General features: G+C 40.0%; 1 protein-coding gene across 1 annotated transcript; it reads left to right on the forward strand.

Moving 5' to 3' along the window:
* Positions 1–26560, forward strand: gtpbp4 (GTP binding protein 4). Its single transcript, XM_055664745.1, has 17 exons — positions 1–150; positions 4309–4479; positions 7218–7321; positions 8512–8648; positions 9572–9672; positions 11883–11975; positions 13496–13687; positions 15359–15424; positions 15676–15765; positions 16606–16716; positions 17791–17865; positions 17945–17996; positions 18729–18829; positions 20038–20238; positions 24079–24144; positions 24541–24684; positions 25889–26560. The coding sequence occupies exons 1-17, from the start codon at positions 103–105 to the stop codon at positions 26039–26041; spliced, it is 1905 nt and encodes a 634-aa protein (XP_055520720.1). The 5' UTR covers positions 1–102; the 3' UTR covers positions 26042–26560.
* Positions 26561–27532: the final 972 nt, after the last annotated feature.

A 27532-nucleotide genomic window follows, 5' to 3' on the forward strand; every position in this document is an offset into this window, starting at 1 on the left:
GAGTGTGGGAGGACCAGCGGAGTGTGGGAGGACCTTCCCGGCGGCCCCGGCGGGCGGGCGGGTTGCGGAGCGGACGCGTGGAGGGAGCGGAGCGGAGCGGAGATGGCGTTGTACAACTTCAAGAAGATCACGGTGGTGCCGAGTGCCAAGGTGCGGCTCCGCGGGCAGGGCAGGGGCAGGGGAGGGGAAGGTGGGGTGGGTGAGGCGCGGAGTGGCCTGGCATGGCAGCGGGACGGGGGAGAGCGGCGGCGGCTCTGTCTGTGTCTATGTCTGTCCCGGGGGCGCCGGGCCTGAGCTGAGCTGCCAGGCCCCGCACACGTGTGTCTTCCCCCAGGTCCGGGCGGCCCCGTTCAGCAGCAACAACACGTTGCATTTATCCCATTGTAATTGAAACCAGTTCTTAGATAGATATAATATAAGATAGGCACACCATGCTGGAGTAACTCGGGTTCTCCATCCGAAACGTCACCCATTCCTTCTCTTCACAGATGCTGCCTGAGTTATTCGCATTTAGTGTCCGTCTATCTTCGATGTAAACCAGCATCTGCAGTTCCTTCCTACACATACATATATAGATAGATGTTTTTAATGGTCGGCAAGGATATGGTGAGCATTTTTATAATTTAAAAAAATCGCAAACCATACCTGGGTTTTGAATTAGATTTTTCTCAGATAGAAACATAGAAAACAGGTGCAGGAGTAGGCCATTCGGCCTTTCGAGCCTGCACCACCATTCAATATGATCATGGCTGATCATCCAACTCAGTATCATGTACTTGCCTTCTCTCCATACCCCCTGATCCCTTTAGCCACAAGGGCCACATATAACTTCCTCTTAAATATAGCCAATGAACTGGCCTCAACTACCTTCAGTGGCAGAGAATTCCAGAGATTCACCACTGTGTGAAAAATGTTTTCCTCATCTCGGTCTTAAAAGATTTCCCCCTTATCTTTAAACTGTGACCCCTTGTTCTAGACTTCCCCAACATCGGGAACAATCGTCCTGCATCTAGCTGCAAGCTAAGGAATGGCATAATTATCTGTTAATTGGACATAATCAACCTCAGCAAATTGATAATATCTTTGAAAGGGAGTGGGTGTTTAAGCTGTCAGGCCATTTTATTATTTGCCAAAATGTACATCTCAATAGCATAATGATAGAAAACTTATTTTTCCACACACCACTTGTAAGTCTGGAGATTTTTTAAATGATAAATTTAGCTCCAGACCTTTTTTTGTATTCGCATGTAAAAACCCACCTGAGAACCATGGGAGATTTTAAAATTTTACAGACAGATTTATCATTTCTGAAACTTTTTAGATACCAAAGGAATCAAGAAAAAACACAAATAATGCCTTACTGTTGATAAAATGCAGTGAGCAAACACGATAATTCCCAATATTTTCAATTTTGATATCTGCCAATGTTCGCCAACCACTTTAGCTGTTGTTGTCCCTTTAGCTGTCGCTTCTCTCTACCATCATTTCACCTCACTTTTGGAATTCTGAATTCACAGTTACCTTGATTTCCACAATTATTTACAGCGCAAAAATCGACCATTACGGTGGTTTTTAACAGGTAAGAAAGTATGCGTATCGCGTATTAACAGTGTACCGGAGGCTGCCATGCCCTCCAGATGGATTGGGCTACTCCGTGCGTTACGCCCTTTGACCCGATGACCTTATGTGCAACCCCCCTATAAGTGAGTTTGGTATTCCGACTGCGTATGCGCAGGTCATATGTCACTTGCGATAAACATTCCCCACAGCTGTGCTGCTGTGTGTGTGCATGCCTGCGTTTCGTCCGTGGTTGGGGCCGGGCTGGGACGTTCCCGTCCCCTCCTGGGTATCCTGTCCATGTCCAGGGGTGATCCGGGATGACCCTGGGCTGCGGGGCGCCGGCCCGGAGCAGTGGCGGCCCTGGGCTTGCAGCCAGCGCGGAGGGAGTCGCAGGCTCCGACTCGGCTGTGCTCCAGCTCCTGGGCGGGTCGGGGACCATCGGCTGCGCCTCTCGGCTTGTCCAGTGGCTGTCGGTTTGCCCCCTCGGTGCTGGGAGGGGCCGAGCGTTGGTCATCGGCAGGGACGCACACGGGGTGTTGCGGTGGCTTGGCGGGTCAGGCAACATCTTCTGAGAATGGTCTCGACCTGAAACTTCATCCATTCCTTTTCTCCGGGGATGCTGCCTGTCCCGCTGAGTTGCTGCAGCATTTTGTGTGTGTCCCCGTTGATGTCCAGTGGTCGGTTTTCACCGGCATTGGGTGGGTGCGACTGGTGGCACCCGGCCCTTCGGGGAGTGGGTTCCTCGGGAGTTGGAGTGGGCTTGGGCTGGAGTTGCCGTTTCTTCTCCACGCTGGCTGTGGGCCTGGGGCCGCTGCTGCTCCGGGCTGGTGTCCCGTCGGTCCGGGGCTGTCGGTTGGCCCGGCGGGGCAGATGGAGTTGAGCTGGGGTTGGCACTTCTCCACGGGCCCGTGTCCTGTCCGTCTGGGATCGCCCCGGACATCTCTCGGGATGGGACACTCGGAGAGGGAGGGAGGAGACGGTCCAGTGGCAGTTCGGCAGCGCTTGTGGCGCCGGAGATCCGGGTTCGATCCTGGCTGCTGATGAGGCACCGTCACGCAGCTGGTCCAGTCTCTCCCCCTGTCTCCCACTCGCATCTGCCCCCTCGCTCTCGCTGTTACACCCTGCTCTCCCGCTACCTGGCACCTCCGTCCCTCAGATTAAATATATTTTTACACATAAATTATGATTAAGATAAGAATTTATACACAGTTTATACAGCTAGCTCTTCGTTTGCTTTTTCTTTATCGCGAATGTCCTTTGACAAATCCCATGATTCATTGCGTTTTTCGGAATACCGAACTTGCTTATTGCACAATGACTTTTAATGGATCAGACATTTTAATAATTTCACGGCGCAGCGGTAGAGTTGCTGCCTCACAGAGCTAGAGACCCGGGTTCCATCCTAACTGCTAGTGCTGTTTGTATGGGGTTTGTACATTCACCATGTGACCCCGTGGGCTCTCGCACACTCTAAAGCCGTACACATTTGTAGCTGGGAGGTAGGAAGGAATTGCAGATGTTGGTTTAAATTGAAGATAGACACAAAATGCTGGTGTAACTCAGCGAGACAGGCAGCATCGACTGGATAGATGAAATGGGTGACGAGACGCTTAAGGTCGAGACTCTTCTGAATAATGTTAGTGTGTGGGGTACGCTGGTCGGTGTGGACTCGGTGGACCTAAGGGCCTGTTTTTGTGCTGTATCTCTAAACTAGTATAAAATGTTGCAAAATACCTGCCTCCTAGAGATCACAGCTGCACACAATACTTCAGCTGCGGTTGAACCAACGTTCATAAGGTTGTATCATGACTTTAATTTTGTTTATTGCAATGAATGCCAGCTTTCTAAAAAAGTTATTCACCATTGTACTTACCCGTGCTATTGCTACCATTACATTCCTATGGACCTGCACAACAAGATTTTCCCACTTTGGGATGCTGAAACGATATTAACCTGCATCGCCTGATGGCTACAAGAACTGGAACATTGTTGCTCTGCGGAAAGATTGGATGAGTTGGTGTCTTTTTTAAATTAAAAGTGTCTACAAACGTGAATTAATAGGGAAGACCTATTTCCATTAGCAGAGCATTCAGAAAGCATGGGCATAGATTTAAAGTACTCGGTAGATGTATTTTGGGGGTGGGGAGTGTCTACGTTTTCTTTCCACCTGGAAGGACCAATAGGATTTGCTGCCAGAAGGGGAGGCAGAGAGAAATTCTCATCATGCTGAAACGTATGTGGATGTTTGGTTAATGAGCTCTGAACCTGGACTATAGAAGATTTGAATATGCTGTGCAGATCTTTTTCATTTAGCATGCACTTGATGGGTGAAATGGCAGCCTCCAATTTTGTAAATTCCCTTCCACTGATTTGAATTTTATTCTGCTCTGATTTGAAGCAGATGATGTCCCATGGGAGAAGTTCTTGAATATAATATTTAGAACGTGAGGCAGCGTACAATTTGCTTTAATCATTCAAAATATATTCCTACTTAGTCCTGCGCTGTTGAAAATATAATGATGTAGTGGATTAATTTGAAAAGTCAAAAAATGTTGTAAATAAAACATCTGATAATGTTAATGTGACATTCAAGTACCACATGGATTACATTTAACACTGCTATAATCTATCAAAGGAGCTTCTCAGCATGTTATTACAAGTAGATTTATGGCTCAAACATGTAGAATATTGTCTTTTGGATTGGAATTGCGGCTGTTTGTCAAACGTTCTTTTCTTTCCTCGCATCAGGATTTCATTGACCTGACATTGTCAAAAACCCAACGCAAGACTCCAACTGTGATTCACAAAAATTATCAAATCAACAGAATTCGTCACTTTTACATGCGAAAGATCAAGTTCACACAGCAAAATTATCATGATCGTCTTTCCGAGATTCTGACTGATTTTCCAAAACTTGACGTAAGTCATTTATTGTTGTGGGAAGTGTTAAATTTGGCATATTTGTGCTATATGTTATTTTTGTCTGCAGATACAAATACATTCCAATTAATTCCGAATAAATTGTAAGCACTTATTTTCTGACATATGCAGCTTTGGAATTTAGTATGTTATAGTCATGACGTAATTTAGTGGTTGGAGCCTAAACCACAGTATGTTAAATATTTGCTGGTTGTCAAGTAGAATAATTGGTGGTTCTTGATTAGATTACCTAATTTTGGGAGCTCTGAGGGTGAAATATTTCTGAACATTCCTAACAATGTTGCATGTAGTTACGTAGTTATTAAGTACATATTTATGTGGTAAATTAAAGATAATTTTATGAGTATTGAATTGTTTTTTTTCTTCTTCTTCTGAAGTTTTCTTTTCAAACTGTTGGGAGGGTGAATACTGGATGCACAAAATTCTGTATTTAGTTCCTGCAAGTCAAGAAAAGCAACACAGGATAATTCCGCACACTCCAGACATAGGGATATTTGCTCCTTTATCTAATTTATGTAATATTTGATTAGGTGCAGGTATCTAAACTCTACAGTCCCTTTTTGAGAGTTGTTCATTGCTTGAAGAGGAAATGGTTACAGACCCATGGGGGGGGAGACCATAGGACTGCTGTTTGAAAGAGTGGTTGATGTGCCAAATGGCTTCTGTGCTCTGTCACAGGAGACCAAGCAGACAGCATATAAGCAGCACTAGAGCAATTCCAATCCCATGTAAATGTAGTCCGTCATTCCAGGAGCCAAACAGGTATATTTCTCTGGACCCTTAACCCAAACTTAAGGATTTGTCCCAAAATTGGAGCAGAACGCCGTTTCTGTGTCAGGCGTAATGTTTGAAGTGCAATGTGTTATGCATATGGAGCCTGTGTGAAAACAGCACAGATGGAGGCCCATTTACATAGTTGTTATGGTTCATGGTTACAAGCTTTAATTAATATTACGTATGTTTCAACTTTGCGGTAGCCTGCCTCACTGTCACACTACATAATGGTAGCTCCACATTTCTATGCTGTGAACCTATTTGAGACCTCTGCCTTTCACTGGCACTCTCACACCAATGAAACATTCCACAGTTCGGTGTTGAGAGGCTGCCGGAGAGGGTGGGTTAGAGAAAGTGCTACGGCTGCTCAATGCTGACATGGAGCTTGTGATTGCACCTTAAGCAGATTGTTGGATACTCTATGTGTTGACAGACTGCTCCGGGCCTATGGTGTCTATATCACATTCTCTTGAATGTGGCGGAGCTTGCAATCGCCACTTCTGCTGTTTGTAAGGGCCTGTCCCACTTGGGCGATTCTTTAGGGGACTACAGGCGACTAGGCTGTTGCCACATGGTCGCCAGGATGTCACCTGTATTGTCGTGAGTAATCTCCTCAGTCGCTCAAAGAATTGTAGCGTTTTTCTGGTCGCCGCTGTATTTTGAAATGTTCAAAACTTTTCGGCGACAGTTGGCATGATGCCATTGATGCAGGTGCTGTCATAGGTTGTCGCCGGGATGATGTTGGTTGTCACCAGGATGACGTAGGTTGTCGCCAGGTGACATAGGTTGTCACCGGAGCTGACGTCAGTGAATCCCATTGGTGACTACCTAAGTTAACCAGCGACAGGTACCAGCGACTGAATTGTCTTACCTTGTCGTAGGTGGACGTATGAACGGGTCGCCGGTTGTGTGTAGCTTGACGTCGACTAGATGGTAGGTTGTTGTAGACATTGTCGTAGACAATGTCGTAGGGGGGTTCAGTCGCCGTTTTTTTAGTGACCTGCTATGACTATGGCAGTCGCTGAAAAAAATCACAGTGGGACAGGCCCATTACCCTCTTTGTTTGACTGCCCATCTCTCCCTGTCCCAGAGATTTCTCTGAGGCAACAATGGGTTTTGGTGATTCATTGCTAGGACAGGAACGTTCACTGAGTTCTTTGCGCACAGTGTAAGAGGCAGGGGTTCATGTCAGAATATAAGCAATAGTGTGGAGAGCAGAGATTGGTATCGCATTCCCACCACTTAGGTACACAACCTATGGGTGTATTAAAATATGACAGAATTAGCTATCTTGTTCAGACTGGGGTGCCAGAAACACTATGATGAGTCAATACTCTGTGGGGTTAACACAAAATGTGATAGCAGTGCAAAGATTTTTAATCAGACTATAAATGGCATAATATTGTGTTTTTAGCCATCATTATGAAATAAGGCCAATATCCTGGCAGCAGGTCCTTAATTCCCCCCTCTACTCCCCCTCTTCCCACCCGTTTTAGTTTTCCAAAGATTTAATGCTCGAGTTGCATTATGTCCATTTTTTCAGGGATCTGTTCCCTGCATTATTCAATATCTCAATATACACTTTTAGTTTGTCTTCTCTTAAAATAAAGACATGCATTTACAATCATTACTGTTAATGCTATTTTAATCCTGTAGTTAATTGGAGATTACTTTTGATAATGCTAATGATGTAAAATGTCAACAGAAATTTATTTTTGTCACCAATTGATGTTTTAATGCAGCCATTACAATGATACAATTGGCTTAGTAAAGGTGCTAAAATTCAAGAATTTAATTTTCAACCTGAAAAATTCATTGTTAAAAATGTGATCAATAGCATGAAATGTCAGTATATCAAATAACTTAAAATATGTGAATCATTTATAGCAGCTATTTCAAAGAATGCATCAGGAATTGTGATAAAAAATAATCTTTCCCTGTAGGATGTACACCCTTTCTATGCTGACTTGATGAATGTGTTGTATGACAAAGATCACTACAAGCTGGCACTGGGGCAGATAAACATCGCAAAGAACCTTATTGACAAGTAAGATCTATATCTATATCCTTCCATCATGCAAGATGAATTGCAATGGTTTTAAATTTCATATACTCGATAAATGGAAACTGAAGTACTTGGATATGCAGTGGAACAGTGCTGTGTTGCAATTTGAGTGTTGAGCAAAGATTAATTCCCTAATTCAACTGACTTTGCATTATTGCATTGTAGGGCTTTGTACCTTAATAAATACACAATTGCCTGTCTTTCCTATTCAAGCAACTAAATTGAGGTTAAGTAGCTTTCCATATGGTCTAATAGTTGTGACAGAGTTGATCATGGTTATTTTAAAAGGAAGTTAAAATCAAATGTATTCTTTAAAGTAATTCTTCCATTGATTAACGTAATATTTGATCAAATGACATGTCGGGTGTTAACTTTGCTGCATGCCACATTTATCTATTTTGGAAATGAGTTTTCCAAGCAGTACAATTAAAACCTGGTTAATGCAACCTTTTGTGGTTGGTAAAGGGTGGGCTATTGTAGGTTAATTGGAGGGAAGGTATGTAAAAAGCATAATGAGTAAGTTAACCCAAGTGCTGCAAACATAATTAACAAAATTACAGTCTGGATGTTTTTGTGGTGTATATAGAACTAAAACTGTTTTTCAGTTGCGATGATGGTTTTGTTACTATTACAGTCTGCAAAACATTTAAGAAAAAGCAACAGTATGATGGTGATTTACTTATTCTAAGCTTGTGATTCTGTGTATATTTAGCTGTTTAATCTGCCTGTTTGTGGGATGTTGACATCACTGGCAGCACTTCCATTTATTATCATTCTGGCCGTTCCCAGAACTCAGTGTTCTCCCAGGCTGTTTTAAGGGCCAATTAAAAGTAATCATGATGATCATTATTGGCCCATTTTTTTAATTACAAACTTTATTTAATTTCTGGATGTCAGTTGCCATTGTGAAATTTTATTTTGTGTCTCGGTATCAATAATACAATCCACTGGGTGCTGCTCCATTAACTGAACTGTTATGCCACACCACACAAGGTTTTTGGAGCAGTGCAAATTAATTTTTGTTATTTTTCCCTCTTTATCAAATAAGGTGTGTTTGATAATTAGTTCTGTCAAAAAAAAAAATCTTCTCATTCAGGAATTCTGCCGATTAGTTTTTGATTATACTATACACATTTAACTGAGCCTAAACTACAAATCTGTTTTTCAACTAGTGTCGCTAAGGACTATTTACGTTTGATGAAATATGGTGACTCACTGTATCGTTGTAAACAGCTGAAGCGTGCGGCACTGGGTCGTATGTGCACTATCCTCAAACGACAGAAACAAAGTTTGGAGTATTTAGAACAGGGTAAGTTTTATTACCGTTTATGACCGTTTATGATCTTTTTGTGTAGATGTTTTTGTGATGACATTAAGTTTTCTACCATATGTACTTCAACATTTTTGGAATAAGTATAAGCTGACTTTATTGGTTTAATGCCTTGGAGAAATTTCCTTGCCATCACTTTGTCCCAGTTGTTAATATGTACTGTAGTTCTTTGCCCCAGTTATTAATATGTACCGTAGTTGTGGACTTCCAACCAGCAGTAATTGCCTATAATGTTCACGTCAGTTTGAATCTCCTGTTCATGGTGTTTGGTACAGATAACTCTTTGTCATCTAAGGCGAGCTCCACCTTAACATTCTCCTCCATTTTGCATGAGATGCAAATTTATTTTATCCTGTTTGTCTGTTGACATTGTTTTCAAGTATCCTGCGGCAATGTTTGAAGAGCAGAAGAGAGTTGCTTTTCTCTTAACCGCATATTGAAATTCATCAACTCTTGCTATTGAAAATAGTTATTGTAAAAAGCTCAGATGCATCAAATATGATATTTGATATGATATTATTAAAACTATTTTTTCTGTGAAATCCATTGTTTCAAAAAACATTCACAAAAGCAACCCATTGTTGATTCACTTCACTTGCTCATTATAATTATAGTAGTGTAACAGAGGTTTTTGAAGTGAGGTAAATGAATGCAAGTCCCAGACATGCAGTTGAAATTATCTTGATGCGGTGCCCACATTTTGAAGATTAATGTCAATAAATGTATTGACAACTTTCATTAAATATACTTAAATTTCATATGTTAAAAAGTAATTGCTTCTTATCCAGATACTCGTCATTAATAGGATGGGTTAGTTTGCTTTTCTGAGCGTTTGTGCGTACTTTCGTGATAAGAATGTCCAGTACTTCAGTTTCTGTAAAGTGCATTAATATTTCTTTCAGTGCGGCAGCATCTTTCTCGCCTTCCATCCATTGATCCTAACACAAGAACTCTGTTACTCTGCGGGTACCCGAATGTAGGAAAATCCAGTTTTATCAATAAGGTGCGTGTTTTAAAAGTGATTTCATCATGTTTGTATTGGCAACAAATTGCAATTACATTAGCAAATTGTTAACTTAAAATGTAGAATGTCCACAGTGCTAATTGATAAATACTTCGTAGTATTTGAAAAGCTGCTTAAAATGTGATGATTATTAATTTGTCCATTGTTCAAAGCAATAGTTAAATTATTCCCAAGGTAACTGTCCCTCTAAGTTTGACCTCCACGTTTATCCTAAGTGGGAGCAGTTAAAGAAATTTTCGATGGTTAAGTGAAGATATTTGTACCCCAGCCAGATTTATTTTAACGTTAGATCTCATTGGATAGAGATGACTGTTCCTTATTGTTCACACCTGCTACATGCAGCCACGTGCTAACAGGTGTGAACTCTGCATTCCTCCCCAGCCTTGTATCCCAGCAGAAAATCCTCTTCTATTCTTGCGACATGAAAAAAAAAAGCAATTTAGTTTGGTCAGTTGGTAGATTTCCAACAAGTTAGAAAATAGCATTCACAAATTTCACTTTTAGCTGAGCATATTCATTTGCTGTTTTGCTTCATTGTGGACTTGAGAAAATATTGCACTATAGAAACATAGAAAATAGGTGCAGGAGGAGGCCATTCGGCTCTTCGAGCCAACACCGCCATTCATTGTGATCATGGCTGATCGTCCCCTATCAATAACCCGTGCCTGCCTTCTCCCCATATCCCTTGACTCCACTAGCCCCTAGAGATCTATCTAACTCTCTCTTAAATCCATCCAGTGATTTGGCCTCCACTGCCCTCTGTGGCAGGTAATTCCATAAATTCACAGCTCTGGGTGAAAAAGATTTTTCTCGCCTCAGTCTTAAATGACCTCCCCTTTATTCTAAGACTGTGTCCCCTGGTTCTGGACTCGCCCAACATTGGGAACATTTTTCCTGTATCTAGCTTGTCCAGTCCTTTTATAATTTTATATGTTTCTATAAGATACCCCCTCATCCTAAACTCCAGTGAATACGGGCCTAGTCTTTTCACTCCAGTGAATACAAGCCTAGTCTTTTCTATGCACCTGTAATTCTTGTAGATGCAACATTAAACAACTGTTCCATTTGCCTCTGCTAGATTTTTAAAAAGATTCTGTGAGGAAGAACAGAGATCTCATCGATGTTTTTCTGCTGGGAAATAAAGTTTAGTTTAGAGGTACAGCATGGAAACAGGCTCATCGGCCCACCGAGTCCACCTTGACTATTGATCATTCATCCATACTAGTCCAATCTTACCATATATTTACACCCATTTCTTGCACATTGGGAATAATTTACAGAGCTCCAATTAACCCGTAAACCCGTGTGGTTGGTATGTGGGAGGAAACAGGAGCACACTGGAGAGAACATTGATGACAGATAAGACATAGAACATATGAACGTAATTGAATATGCATCTTTTTTGCTTTTTGTGGAACAAAGGTGCTGTTCAATTGATAACCTGGTTTCTTTACTGAACATTCTGTTTTCATTTTTTCAATTTTTAAACAGTTTTCTAAAATTCACTGCAGCTCAAGTCATAGTAATGTAAAACGTGTTTCATAAATATGTTTTTAAAAACATGCACCTCATTTCTCAATTCTTGATCAAGCAAATTAGTAAGTAAAATTGTAAAGAATGTCAATGTAAATAAAAGTTAAATAAATCGTTTGCATGTGGAGAAAGAGCGAGGTTACACAATGCCAATGTTTATTATAACAGCATTTGAACCATTATAAAAAAACATTGTCATCAGTTCAAAGCTACCTCTAATAAATGTCATTTTGGTAATGATGTATTTATAAGGTTTCTTGTCTTTCTTTTAATCTCTTTTGATGTAAAGGAAGGCAGAATTTTGATAAGGGCCATTTAGACTCCTGTGACTTGCAGGGAATTGACATGGGACTGATTGCTTTCCAGGAAACACAAGTTTAAAAACTGCAATCCTGAAAGTGATATATGCCCAATTTAAAAAAAAAACTTGTTTTGAGATCCCTCTTTAATCCCCTTTAATTGGTATGTGGTTAAAAATTTGGTTCTTTCAATGAAAAATTGGTTAAGCTAACAATTTAAACTATTTTGAAGCGGATCTGAATTTTATTTTGATGCAATAAATGTATTCTCAGCATTTAAAAAAATAAAAAAATAAAATTCTGTTTTGTTTTCAAAATCTGTATTCACGAGTTAACTAACTTAAAATGTACTTGCAGATTACCCGAGCGGATGTTGATGTACAACCATATGCTTTCACCACAAAGTCATTGTTTGTGGGGCACATGGATTACAAGTATCTGCGTTGGCAGGTTAGTGTTCATAAACATGTATTTCTGGATTTTTGGTGTAAATCTAGTCCTGGCCTAGTACTAGTGGTCATCAGAAATATATCAGTTCACATATAGTTCACATATCCACATATTCCTTGAATTATTTCATTCAACTTCAATGGGTTAGGAATGATGGATCTTTTCTCTTGGTTTTCTAAGTCAAGAAATCAACTATTTCAACAGCTGTATGTAAAGAAATTATCACTTTTTGGTTGATTTTGGATTGCAGCTATTTACTGCTCTTCGATGTGATCTTGGAGGGACACCTTCATCGAGTGATGAATGTAGTAGATTTGATTGATACGGTACAGTTCTTATTAAATAACATCATGTTAATAGAACTGGGCGAAAGGGTTTTTTCCCCCAACCCGTTTAGAATCAAAAATTGGTAATTACTTGATAAATAAGTGGAGGGAACTTTTCAGAAGCAATAATCTGGATATAAAAATGAGCACATTTTGGAAAGGGAGGTCATTCAGAGCTACCCTCCTTCTTGACCAAAGATTAGAGATTAAATTTTAAATATTAAAAGCTTAATGGTAACAGAGATAATCAAGCCAAATACAGAAAAGGGGTGAGAATGGGAGACTGTAAATTTGCCGTTTCATAAAAGAGACGCCAGAAACGTTTTCTAAAGAAAAAAAGAGTAAGAGGAAAACGGTCTGACTAAGCTTGTAACACACCTAGCTTGTAAAGTAATAGAGGCGCTGGATAGGATATTAGAAACAAGGAACTGCAGATGCTGGCTAATAAAAAAGACATAAAGTGCTGGAGAAACTCAGCAGTTCAGGCAGCATCTCTGGAGAGCATGGATAGTTGGACATTTCAGGTCAAAACCCTTCAGACTGGGTTTTTCTTTTTGGATAGAATATACATGAATCTGAGAGAGATACTTAGTGGTGACTGTGTTTAATTTAGAAAGTAACCCAGTTATTTTACTTGGAATACAATATTAGATACAATTATCTGGAGGGTTACAAAATGGGAAAAGAGTTGCGGTCTTTTGGCCTAGTGGTAGGACATTTAAAGCACACCTGAGGGGAAATTAATTGGTGCTTTAACAGTGTATCTAATGATTGCAGTTTTTGCGAGGCAAGTTGTGTTCAACCAAGTTATTTTTCATAATGGTGATATTGATGAATGTTGATATTTATATAAACTTAGAAAACTCAAATGATTCAGTGCCTCAGTGCCATATATTTTATAAGCATTGAAGTCCATTGGATTAATGACAGTGGTCACATGGATATGAAATAAGGAGGCAGAGGGTTGTAACAAATGGCTGCCTTTTTTAGGACTGAATGGAAGTATACATTTGCATTTGCCAGAATCAGTATCATGATTACAACTGTTTTCAGTTTACCAATGACTGATCTGCAACAGCTTCTTTGGAAGTTGTGCTACGATGTTGTCATGTATCATGTTGCTATTAGTTTTTAAATGAAAAGTGAATGAATAGGAGATCAAGCCAGTACTAAGTGATAGTCCTTCTGGTTCAGGTGGTTGATACTCCAGGCATTTTGGATCATCCGTTGGAGGAGCGGAATACCATAGAGATGCAGGCAATCACTGCCCTGGCTCATCTCCGTGCTGCTGTACTGTATGTGATGGACGTGTCTGAACAGTGTGGCCATACTGTCGAAGAGCAACTGGATCTCTTCAAAAACATCAGACCCCTCTTTGCCAACAAGGTAAAGCTTTAATTTTGAATGTGTAACATTTTATTGTAAATTTTAATTGTGAACGGCAAGTTGATGTTTTGGGTCAAGTGCTTGCATCAGAACTGAAAAAGCTGAGAAAGCAAGTGTATTTGTTTGCAAAGAATAATGGCAGGGAAAGCGAGGGAGGTGGAGAAATGCAACGAATGTCTTAAATGCAGCAGACCAAATTTGTCAGGGTAACAGTTTAAAAAGAAATACTGTATTTCCCGTCAATGAAGATGCACCTTTGTCGAAGACGCACCTCCATTTTGAGTTGCTAAATTTTGAAAAAAGGCTGGTGCGACAGGATCAAGGGTTTGGTTTAGTCCAGTGGTCGGCAACCTTTTTAGCATAGGGGCCAGAACCCATGTTTGTGAGCGGATGGCGGGCCACATCTATCGCCATAGTTAATAAATGGAGGTAATAACACATACTAACTAAATTAGTAATAATACATAGTTTCACGTGTTTTTCAATTAGTTTTCTGCAGTTTCAAGATCGCCTGCGTGCCCCGGGATTGGCTGCAGTTCCCAGATCCCACTATCGTATCTGCTTCCACCACTATCGTATCTGCTTCCACCACTATCGTATCTGCTTCCACCACCCTCTTACGTTATGCATTTGACATTTCTACCCTAGGAAATCTATGCCTCTCATAATTTTGGCGATTTCTATCGCGTCCTCCTTAATCATCTGATGGCCCAGAATTACACATAATATTCCACATGCAGTCTAAACACGCCTTGAAGGTCGGCTACAGGAGGTGCCCTTGGGATACAAAGATGACCAGATGAGGGGAGGCAAGTTGGTTTGCGTGAACTGCTCCAGTACTTTGAGCGAGCGGGCCGAATCGACTTTGGAAATGGCTCCAAAACACGCACGTGTAATATATCCAAAATGAATTTCTCTATGCAGTTAGTTGAATATGTGACAAATAAAGCACCACTGAACCATTAACTAAATGTTTATAAAGCTGCACCTGTGAATTCTTGATTCTTCCACCTAATGTCGCAACCAAACAAGGCAAGCATATTCTGTCTTTACCACTCTACCTAATTGTGATGGAACTTTCAGGTAGCTATGTAATTGGACCCTAAGATCTGTCTGTCATCAGTCATTACCTGAACTTGCTAAATTTACTCCTGAGATGTCTATGACTGAGCCAACAGGATGGGGAGACGGGATGAGATGAAACTTAGTATGCCTGTTCAAAATCGTATAAAAGGCATTGAGGTCATCGGCAGAGATGCATCGTTGTCAGAGATCGTCCACAATTTCAGCTCATCATGGATCCTTCCTCAGAATGGTATAGGCGGGCACTTCATCGACATGTACATGGGGTTTCTGCGCTACATGCATCTTAAATGTCTCCCCACGGGTTTGGGTTCTTTTATCTTGATCTAATATTTTCAGTTTTAATAACAATGGGAGGCAGATGGAATGAGGAAATCTTGAGCATCTACATTCGGATGGTTATGTGTATCATGAGGATATTGTATTGGCAAGAATGTGCCTTTTAATGCAGTGGATACTTGGAGGCTTTGTTGAAATGAATTGCCCATTTATGTTGATCTTTTGAAATTTTATACGTGAAGTTGCAATCAGTTTTTCTTTGAGAAGCAAAATGTTCATACTTAATTTTATTAATGACCTTTGTTTCAGCCCCTGATTATTATTGCAAATAAATCTGATGTGAAGAGGATCGATGAACTTTCTGAAGAAGAGAAGGTTAGTAGTTTTGAGTATCGTATTGCAGCATCGTGCCACATAGCTTGACAGATACCTATTTTAGGAGATATTTTTCTTGCCATTTATGAAGCTGTCATCTCTCTTTGTATTCAATTTTAATTTTAATCAAATGCTACTTGACACTATCCATTTCATGATGACAGAGTTAAGAACACAATGGCGCTAGTATTTCATTGTTCAGTGTAAACTATGACAATTTAACCACAGTTATAATTTATCCTTTCTTACAGAAAGTCTTTGCAGATTTGATGGCAGAAGGGATCACTGTCACAGAAACGAGTACTTTGACAGAAGAAGGTGTCATTAAAGTTAAAACTGAGGTGAATCTGCATTTGAATTTCTAATTTCAATTTAGGCATAGTTTACATTTGATTCCTTTTGGTGTAAACTTTTTTTCTGCATCATTATTATTAATTGATGTAATAATTAAAACTTGGAAACTTCCATTCTGTCGAAATTTAATTCTGAGATATTCTTTTTGATTTGCTGTATTGTAATCTTGTATTATGTCAACTGTTCAACACCTCTACAAACTCTTTTGAAGAAGGGTTTAGTTAGTCAACCTGCACTAGTTTATCTAGAAAGGGGCTTGAAGGTGCCACGAAGTTTAAAAAGTTCTACAGTAAATTATTTTGTTTTCAGTTAAGTTTTCTAAAACTGGAATATGCTACCTCCCGCAACCATTGCGGTATCGTACAGCAGTGAAATGGACCATTTGGTCCCCTGAATCTGTACCTGAATCTGTACCGACCACGGTCTGAACGAAATTTCCCTAAAGCACCCAGTTACAATAATCCCATTTTATTCTCTTCCCTATTCCCATCAACTCCCCCTAGATTCTACTATTTGGCGAACCTGGGGGCAATTTGGAATCTACCAACCCGAAAGTGGGGGGGAAACTAAAGCACACAGGGGGTACATGCAAACTTGACACATTGAGCACCCACGGTCGGGATTGAACCAAACCTGTGAGCCAGCAGCTCAACAGCTGTGCCACCATGTTGCCTTACTTGTCCGGGGTAATTTAAAGTAGTCCACAGGATTAATCAACATTTGGTTTTGCTCTGTTGACATTTGTGATTTTTATTATTTACATTGGGGTTTTTTTGCCTTGGTAAATGCTATTATTAATTTATTAAAATTGTTCTACAAATTGTCAGGCTTGTGATAGACTGCTTGCTCACCGTGTTGAGTCGAAAATGAAAGGTAGAAAGGTGAACGATTTACTAAACAGGCTACATCTGGCTGTCCCATCAAAAAGGGATCAGAAGGTGAGTTCAAGCACTTTACTGACATCACTCTAATATACATATTGAACATGTGTTGAGGTACAATCTATAATACATTTCTTATAAAATTCCAAGTATACGTTTATAGACTCGGTGACTGCAGTTGATCTTTTAATTTCATCTTACCACCCACCCTGTGTGTTTGCTTTAATTAGGCTCTATTGTTTGACTGTTGGAATAGATGTTATTAATGTTGTTAAAGTCTGGGAGGAGATTAAAAAAATTATGAAACCAAGTATTTTACACAGAGTAGGTGGCTAGAGCACTCTGCCAGGGGAGGTGGTGGAAGCTGATTTGTTAACAACGTCTAATTGGCTTTTAGACAGTGCCATGAACAGGAATTGTGGATTGTATTAAACATTTATAGGCAGGAGGGATTGTTTTAAATCATTGTGGTCAGACACTCACGCTCCCCACTCTCATCCTCACTCATCCTCACCATCTCCCCCACTCCCCAACTCATCCTCCCCTCTCTCATCCTCTCCCAAGACCTGCTACTCAGTTGACATGTTCTGTGTTCAATTATAACCTCTGTCATAAAACTAATTTCTATCTCACAAGTTTTATCTTTCATATCGTTTGCCCAGTTGGTCAGCCTTCCTTACGGAGCCCTGATTGAGAGTCAGCTGTTTGAGTGTATTGCATTCATTTGGAAATTTCACAAATATTTTTTCAGCAGAATCACTGTAGGGAGAACTGTAGGAAGTACATGAATTTGGAGTCTGAAGAAGAATCCTGACTCGAAACATTGCCTTTTCATTTATTTTTCAATTGGTGACTGACCCACTGAGTTACTTCAGCACTTTGTGTTCTGCAAGATTCAGTAATTTGTTGTATCTCCCTGTAGGAAGTATCCTTGTGTTATATTTTCTCTCTTGCCTGCCTTTTTCTGGTACCATGACTAATTGAGATCTTTGTCCAGACTGAATTATTGCAGATGAAGCAATCTTTGAACCAGGAACAGTTTAATCTTTGCAGTGCATAAACCTAGTGTTTTATGACATCTTGTGTTAAACTGGTATGAGAAAACATAACATTTCTCTTGTACTCTTTCAGGAGAGACCTGCCTGGATACCCGAAGGAGCTACCACACGCAGAAAAATGGAAGTGGATGGGCCAAAACGTAAATCGGTGGGTGTGATTTTTAGGTTGTAAACTGTTGATTCAATTTCTGCAACAACTTTTTCATGTTAACTTTCTCTTCTGACAGGAACGGGACTTGGAGCTGGAGATGGGTGATGAGTATGTTCTGGATCTCCAGAGTAAGTGTTTTTCTGGAATAATTGCTATTTTCTGATAATCTGTAACATGTGGAAATCATAATTTAAAAAGTTTAATTCTGATATACAATTCATATAAATATTTTATTTAGAGGAGATCTAGAACAGGTAACAATAGTTTAAATTAGAAGCAGGTATGAACATTCTTATTCTATGACTGTAGAAGCCCATTTGCATGGTAATTTGTAGAGGAGTCGTGGGGGAATAGCACAACAGTGACTTTTGCATCTTGTAAGTCTACCTATGATTAGTAATCCCAGCAAAATTTAGTCAGAGGTACATTACCTTGGTCAGATCTGGCAATGAGTTCCTTTCGTGTGGAAATTTTGGGATGTTTTCATATGCAAAACATGTTTGGGAGTTCTTTGTTAATATTCTTATCCACTAAATTGCAATCATAAGTAGCGCTGCCTCTTCTGCAAAATTTTACGGTTCTGCTTTTACAGGCAAACCTGAAAGCTTGGCACTTCCACAACATTTGTATGAACATTTTACGAGATTCGTGCAAATTTTATAACGTGGCATAGAGTTCTGATGGCCCAATACTTCAAAGGAAAGCCAGTTTGAAATAATCCTTTCCAGAGGTTTCCAGCAGCAATGACAAAATTTAGTCAAGACACAGAATGTCCACTGGAAACTGAGCTTTGTTTATCTTTTTGTTGGTGGTAGCTATACTGTTACTGATGGATCAAGGTACCTTTTTGTTTCATTTAGAATACTGGGATTTGATGAATGAGAGTGAGAAGCAAGATCTTGTACCTGAATTATGGGAAGGTCATAATGTGGCTGATTACATCGACCCTGAAATTATGAAGGTGAGTTCAAATCTTGCATTTTAATTTAGTTTAGTTTTCTTGTCAAGATCATTTTGTAGGCCGGCTAAAATTCCCAAACAAAACCTCAACGTTGTCGTTTTATTTTGGTGTAAAATGATGTGTACAATTTTGACATTAAATGACAATCAGTATCTTTTGCCCAGGATGAATAAAATCAAATGCTGCAGGGCATAGCATTAAGGTGAGAGGTACAAAATGTAAAGAATATGTGCAGGACAAGGATGAAGGGTGCCTGGACGGCACTGTGGGTGCAGTGGTTAAAGAAGATACGTTAATGACATTTAAAATATTTGGACATGGAAATGGAGGGGGATGAGTTATGTGGTAGAAAAGTGATGGTCTTGCCACCATGTTCAACACAGAAATTGTGGGCTGAAGGGCCTGTTCTTGTGCTCTATGTACAGTAACATTGTAGTTAATTTCATGACCCAGAGGCTTGGTGGATTGGTCTAAACACACGTCTGAATCATACCATGGAAGTTAAACATTGAGTCATTGCATAAATCTACAATTAAAAAAAACTAGTCGATTGTATTGCAATTATAATTGTGAATCGGGTCTCATCCTGATGAAAGGAGAATTCTTATTGGTGCTTATAGGAATTTAAACAAAGATTAAACACTGAAAAAATGTGTTTCTAAAGGTTTTACAGATAAAGAATATATTTCAATTGTTAATTCTACTGGCCCCTGTTGGGTGAATGAAACATATTCTCATCTCCTCGGATTCTTTGGTTAGTTTCTTAAATTTGTGGCTTTGGACTACGGCCCAATCAGCCAAAGGAACCAATTTGTTTTAATTGGGGCCGATCGGATCAATAAATAATTGATACTACCATTGGTCCAAACCCATGGCTCTTCCCATTCCTTAAATGTTCATGCAGTAGCTATCACTAGATTATTGTTCTACACTTCACTACTTATAAACATGGGTTGTACTTTCCACCTTGATGCTGATAGATTATATTTATCTGAATCAAATAGCCTATGTTATTATTTGTGAGCTGTTGACTTCATGTATATGGTTACATGGAATAGAATACCAAGTTTTTTTTAAGTTCTTTAGTTCGTATGAAAATATCGTCAATGTTGAAAGTTTATTTTAGTGTACATCTTTGTGTGTCATTCTTCAACTACTTCAGATCTGAAGTTCAGTTTTAAAATAATAGCATGAATGCGTCTTTTCAGAAACTTGAAAACTTGGAAAAAGAAGAAGATTTGAAACAATTGGCAGGAGAATACGATTCAGATTCTGAGAGCGATGATGAAGAAATGAGAGACATTAGAAAGTTGGCTGCTCAGATCCGAGAGAAGAAAAAGATGCGAATATTATTGTCCAGAGAAAAACAAACCAAAAAAGGTCCCAAAATGCCCAGGACTGCTAAAAAGGCAAGTTCTTTTTTGTCTTTATATGACATTTCTAGCATGTTTTCTTACAGTAGGTCATATGGTGCCTATGCTTGACGGCAGCACGGTGGTGCAGCGGTAGTGGTAGAGTTGCTGCCATACAGCGCCAGAGACCCAGGTTCGATCCTGACTGCAGATGCTGTCTGTACGGAGTTTGTACGTTCTCCCTGCGACTGCGTGGGTTTTCTCCGGATGCTCCAGTTTACTCCCACATTCCAAAGACATACAGGTTTGCAGGTTAATCGGCTTCGGTTAAAATTGTCCCTGGTGTGTAGAATAGTGCTAGTGTACGAAGTGATCACTAGTTGGAGTGGACTTGGTGGACTGTATGGCCTATTTCCTTGCTATATATCTGAAGGCCAAAAGTATAATATCTTAGAGTATTGGGGGTCACTTCCAGTTTTCCAACCTTGACGTTAAGTTTGAGTTTACAGAACTAGTAAGGTCGCCATTGCAAGTGTCTACCTTGTACCTAGTCCAAAATGAATTGGACTAACTCCTGATCTCTACATGTGCACAGTTAAATGTAACATTGTTACAAAACCTAGCATCAGCGGCGCTCCAGATCAGCCCACTGCCTGTGCGTGCAATTCCGGAGACTGCGGGGGGGGGGGGGGGGATTAAAATGCAGGGTTGTATTGGTTGTCGGAGAGGTATTTGCTCAGACTACAAGTTGATGAAAAAAATCGTTCCGTTCCCGTTTGAAGTTGCTGGTCGATTGCATCGCTGGATTGAAGGTAAATGCGACTTCTAACGCCTTCAACATCACGGATCAAAATCAACATCAAGGACTTCCACATCATGACAAAACAAAAGTTATCTCATTTATTTAACATCTTACCTTGCTTTTTGGTGTGGTTTCATTTTAATCTGATGATCCGAAATATATTATATACGCCCCGATATCGGCCGTGTCTTGTCTGCCGATATTGCGGGGCTTAAATAATGGCAGCAGCCACATTCCGATCTATCACAATCCACTCTCAAGATAATCAAATTAATTATTTTTTTGCACATTCATGTCATAAGAACATCTAACTCATCTATATTTTGTGTTATTGTCCATGATCAATATTTTCATACTAAATATCTGATTGAAAACTTCCACAATACATAGTTTTTAGTATGGATTTAGTATGAAAATATTGATCATGGATAGACAATAACATAAAATATAGATAATTTAGATGTTCTTATGACATGATTGTGTAAGAAATAATTATTTTGATTATCTTGAGAGTGGATGTTTGTGGATTTTGAATAGATGTCTGTGTAAAACGACCCTTGCCTCCAGCAGTGTTATAAACCAACAGAGTAAAATTTATGGGAATTAAACATTCAATTCCTTCCATTAGAAAATCATGTATTGTGAATTCTTGTGTGAATGGGATCAGTTTGTTATTTGGATACTTTGGCTATTTAAAAAAAATATTTTTAGCCTTTTCTTAAGAATGGGATAGATGTTTAGATCTAGTAATTGAATTTAGATGAATTTAATTGATTTGATGACACTGATCAATATGATTTTTTTTGATGGGTATTTACTATCTAACGTTACAATAATAAAGTTCTGATCTTGAGAATATCACATTTTTGAATTTTCAAGGCAGTCTGGGTGTTTATTACTATTTCCGTCACAACGGTTAATTTTGTAATTATCTCCAATTAGGTAACCAACTAATTATATGCTTTAATTACAGGTCATCCAAGTAAGATGTATCATTTTTTCAGAATGCTTCAATCTATAATAACTGAAAATTTCATTTAGTTTTCTTATTTTTTAAGAAAGTTACGGGCTTTTATTTCAATTGACTGTCCACGAACAAGGTTTTTGTGTTAAGTTAATGGAAAAGCAGTAGGGAACAAGATGCTAATTTCTGAGTATGAAAATGACCATAACTTTTTTAATACTGAAGATATGAAAGTGAATTAGGTATCAAATTAAACTTCTTTTTATGCTTTATCTGATGGGATAAATTACTGGCTTGATTTTTAAAATCTCAACATTTTGTAACATTCCTATTAAATGCAAAGTCAGAGTTAGCAGTGAACATACTGCTCCGTTGCAATCCTCTGTGTTTAAAAATAATTGCACGCACTTTAATTCCCTGTGCTCGTTCATCAATTTGTTTTCAATACCATGATGATTATTGCCCAAAATCTTCTACCATTGAAAAGTTGTACAGTTGTGGAGTTTTTCTCTTTCAGATTCATGTTAAGGTTTTTATTTAAAAATTAGGATAGGACTTTTTTCCCCATCACTTCTCCCCATGCAGTTTATGCTTTTGGTGTATGTCCTAGAATATGCAACAGAGTAAAGTACAGTGCAATGTATGTGCTAAACATAACCTGCACCAAAGATCTTATAGCGGAGCAAGATAGGCTACTCCTGCTAAATGCAATGGACTGACGTGTAGTACGCTATGGAGGGGGATCATGGGCATTTTCCACACCCATTTTAGCAACCTGAGCCTACCTAACCCGACCCGACTCGCACTGTAATCAATGTTGCGGGGCAACAGTTTGTGTGGGTCAGATTCATAAATCTGTCAGTTCAAACTTCTTGTCAAGAATAAAATTTGATTCTGGTAATTGTCTTTTTTAATGTTTTTTAAATCATTTCTTTTTAAATGGCTCACAAGCAGTGTTTGAGTTGATTTTGTAGTAACCGGAACCGACCGACTCGCAGGGTGATTGACAGGGGGGACTTTTTGTGCGTGATTATAGGGTTAGATTCATAATTCAATTAGTTCATAATTCTGTTGATTCTTGTTAAGGAATAAAATGTTTATAAACACACATACATGAAATTATATAAATGTATATAACACACACAATTATATTTCTTCTAAACCAATAATGAACTTTATTTCAGACTAGACAAGGGACATTAAATAAGAAACATTGTAAATAAGAAACATTGTCTTGGGGCACTCTCTCTCCCCGCTGCCCCGGGCCCCGCACTCCCCGCTCCCCGCTGCCCCGCACTCCCTCCCTCTCTCTCCCCGCACTCCTTCTCCCCGCTGCCCCGGGCCTTGCACTCCTTCTCCCCGCTGCCCCGGGCCCCGCACTCTCTCTCCCCGCACTCCTTCTCCCCGCTGCCCCGGGCCCCGCACTCTCTCTCCCCGCACTCCTTCTCCCCGCTGCCCCGGGCCCCGCACTCTCTCTCCCCGCACTCCTTCTCCCCGCTGCCCCGGGCCCCGCACTCTCTCCCCCGCTGCCCCGGGCCCCGCACTCTCTCTCCCCGCTGCCCCGGGCCCCGCACTCTCTCCCCCCGCTGCCCCGGGCCCCGCACTCTCTCTCCCCGCTGCCCCGGGCCTTGCACTCCCTCTCCCCGCTGCGGATCCAATCTTTGGCCGGAAGCAAGAAGGCGGGACCAAGAAAGCGGTGCAAGATGGCGGAACAAGATGGCGGAGTCAGCTTGCTAAAATGTGTCCTGTAATCACCCATGAAACCGCCCATGAGCGTACCTCACGTTTGCGTGAGAGTAACCTATCTTGCTTCGCTCTAAGATCTTTGACCTGCACACTAATCTTACCATGTAGGAAGGAACTGCATATTATTAAACGGAAGATAGATACAAAAAGCTGGAGTACCTCCTGCTCTGTCATTTGAGGTCTATGATTCAATGTGAATTTTTCATCTTCAACAGTTCTCATTTCCTTGCTTGTCGCAAATGTGGTTTCATTGTCATTCAGAACAAAATCCGTATTTATTACATTGTTTTTTTTTAATTTAAACTCTTGACATTATTGCTGTATAATAGCGATGGGGTTTAGTGGTCAAATATTTTGTAATTCTGTGCTTAACAATATTTTACAGGTTGAACAAAAAACATTGGAAAAGGAGATGGGATCGCTTGGTTTGGATATGACCAACAATGATGAAGTAAAGTTGATCAATTCATATTATTTAAAATTGAATGGTTTATTACAAATTTTGATTCTGTAGCCAGTTATTTATCAATATCTCCTTTAGTATTGGTGAGGTTTATATGTCAGAAATCCGTTTTATTTAGTTCCCTAATTCAATTTATAATCTGACTGCACTTCTTATCCAGATTATACGGATAATTTAGTTTGATTTCAGAATGCTTGTTTTAGCAGGTCTTGAGGTAAAGATACCCCCTTGATTAATGCGTAACTTCTGGCACATGCCTAACACTTGCATTTGAAATTATTAGCTATTGCATTAAATTTAGTTAATGCATTATGGCATTTTTATATTATGTGTTTGAAAGCTACTTAAATGTGGATTCAATCCATTTTTGTTTGCACTGTTTAGACACACTATGCACAGCAAGCTCGACGATCTAGAAGTATCACCAGGAAGCGCAAGCGTGAGGAATCTCAACCACCAACATCTAAAACACGCAGCCGCAGCACTTCCCGTACTCCCCGTGATCTTTCTGGTGTGCGTGATGAAAAGGTTTGTTCCAATTCGTACCCAAACTGATAGTAGAGTATAGAGAATCAAAATGCTTGGTCGTACATTTTAGTTCTGCAGAAATTAGTGCATCGTTGATTGAGCTGGAAACTGGTCATTTAAGGGATGTGCCAGAGAACTACAAGGCAGCGGTGACTAATTTCTCAAGTGGGATATGATCATCTTTGGAATCATGATTTAGGCGCCTTTTATATCCTTGAACAGAGAGTGGAATGATTGACGTGTCTGCTGAAGATTTGGGTATTGTTTTACCTTGTTTCATTTGATGAAGTTTCGGGTGCTTTTGCCTACGCGATAATTGCTCAAACAACCTCCACCTTGTTTCAGTGGGTGGGGTAAAGAATGATAGGGCTCTGTCATTAAGATAGCTTATCTACATTAGGTGTTGTTGACACTGTGTGGGCATTGATGGTATGAACTGTGCCATGCTTTCTGCTTCACTTCAGTATCTGTTCTGTGGGCTTTAGAATAGACTATTCAACCCCTTGAGCTCATGCCATGCAGCAACGTTATGGTTGATCTACTTCAACACAAATTTCTTGTCCTTTTCCCATAACCTTTGATTTGTCGAATATCCAGAATTTATCAATTTCAATCTTGAATGCAATCAGTAACTAAATCAGCAGGGAATACATTTCAAAAGTTTACCTCCTTATAAGTGCAAATTTCTCAGCACATTTTGGTGTTAAAGGGTATACCCAATTTTTTACTCCCCGGTACTTTACAAAGAAAAATTGCTGCCGATTAATTGTGTTTAAATTCCATGGCTATAATTGAAAAACTTTGAAATCAATCATTGGATTGTTAATTTAGGTATCACTCTGGTCAGTTGACCGCTGTATATAAAGACTGCATCTTGTGCCATGTACCTGTACTTCACTCCCTTTCAACAGTGCATTGATGTGTAAGTTAACTGTTTTTTTTTATCTACCCTGCACATTAAACTTGAGGCATTCCTCAAACCCAAATTCTCTCAATTGCTGCAGGTTTCAAAACCACTATCTTTCAATGGTATAATATTGTGAATTGGTAGCATTTAAATTTGAACAATGTAAACAATGGATGCTTCAGATATTAAAACCCACACAGGTCAACCTTTTGGAAATCTTATAGCTACAACAATATTGTTTATTCCATTTGTTTTCTCCCCTTTTTCTTGACATGAATGTCTTTGTTCCTTGCTTAGATGCTGAATAAGGTTAGGAAGATGATGAAGAACTCCCAACAGGATATGAATCGCATGGGCAAGAAAGGAGAGGCTGATCGACACGTCTTTGATCTTAAACCCAAACATCTTTTCGTTGGCAAGCGGAAAATGGGCAAAACGGACCATAGATAAAGTAGCGTTGTGTACCAGATTGCAGGCCTTTTACATATGGTCACAATTAATCCGAATAGGGGCTTCTCAAATTACGCATGATAACATGGTGAAATGTTACATCATTAGGGAATCTTTGAAACCAAGATTGTTCAACAGAGCTAACTGTGCCTTTTTTAAATTTACATTTAAAAAGAATGTGAGTGTAAAATTCAAAAGTTTGTATTAAATGATGTATGTTTCATGAACTTGCATAAGAAATATGTATAAGAAACATCAGGACAAACAGTTTTCAGTTTTGAAACTTATAATTAAGGAATAACTGGCAGAACCCTGAAGTGTACCAAGTGATATAAAGTGATTACTTTTGATGGGATTTTAATTTACAGCATACAATATGTTTTATGTAAATTGTAAACATGACTATAAACTCTGGCATTGGTAAACAACAAAATGTTGACTGACGAACCAAACGTTTGAAATGGATTTGTTTATTAATCAAAAAGTCGAGGTATTAAATAGTTTTGCCGATTCCTCAGATTACAATATATTCACGAAGTACATTTTTACTTTGTTTCAGTTAAGCTTATTTTCACATGTACCGAGATACATACAGTAGTGTTTGTTGTTCTGATTATTTTGGGAAATTCCTCCACTTGCGCAGGCGTCCACACACACACGCGCGCACTCGCACGCACGCCCACGCACACACGCTATTACATTGTACTCTCAATTAATTTTCCTGCTACAGATTCAGATTCAAACTTTATTGTCATTGTGCAGTGTACAGTACAGAGACAACGAAAAGCAGTTAGCATCTCCCTAGAAGAGCGACATAGAATATGAGCAATAAATAAATATATTTACGTGCATCCAGTCATAGTAGTGCAATTATTATTTTTTCCTGGTGGAAGGATTCCATGTCATCACAGAAGGCTGCTTATTCTTTTTCATTTAAAAGGGAATGAATAGAAATGGAGTTTATTCTATTTTACTTCGAAGTCACGTGAGCGACTACGTGAAGAGCCCGTCAGCCCGCATGCGCGTCATTACGTCTAACGCATGGCGCTCTGATTGGCTGGTAGGCGCGTCGCTCCACCAGCGGTAAGTTTTAAAAGACGTCCAGGTAAGTTCTTGAACTTAGTCTGCGGTTGTTCGTCTTCCGTTCTTGTTGCAGCTTCAAGAACGGACAAACCTGGATAAGGCAACGGTGAAGTCTCGACGGGCTGCAGGGATAACCGCTTCGGAAGACCGCGGGAGTGCGGTCAGCGGGCGGCAGTCCGTTTCACCATCGCGGTCGCTGACAATACAGCCAGCGACTTCGGGCTCGGTGCCCATGGAGAGTACTGTGGCTACGCCGCGGGTCGGGAAGGCCAAGTGCAAGTCCAACAGGCCGGTTGACTCGGATGAGTCCGGCCGGGAGGGTTCGCCTCCCGCTGGGAGAAGATGCCTCCCATCTTATGGAGAAGATGCTCCAACATGATATGTTCCTCGGTCGGGAGTCATATGTTC

This window comes from Leucoraja erinacea, chromosome 2 (assembly GCF_028641065.1).
Source record: "Leucoraja erinacea ecotype New England chromosome 2, Leri_hhj_1, whole genome shotgun sequence".
NCBI classification, from domain to species: Eukaryota; Metazoa; Chordata; class Chondrichthyes; order Rajiformes; family Rajidae; genus Leucoraja; species Leucoraja erinaceus.

What these genes read in the sequence shown, in the direction of transcription:
- gtpbp4 (XM_055664745.1), top strand. Translation starts at nt 103, where the DNA reads ATGGCGTTGTACAACTTCAAGAAGATCACGGTGGTGCCGAGTGCCAAG. An exon ending in AATCCAGTTTTATCAATAAG is followed by an intron (nt 9,673 to 11,882) that starts GTGCGTGTTTTA and finishes ATGTACTTGCAG; the next exon opens with ATTACCCGAGCGGATGTTGA. An exon ending in GTATGTTCTGGATCTCCAGA is followed by an intron (nt 17,997 to 18,728) that starts GTAAGTGTTTTT and finishes TGTTTCATTTAG; the next exon opens with AATACTGGGATTTGATGAAT.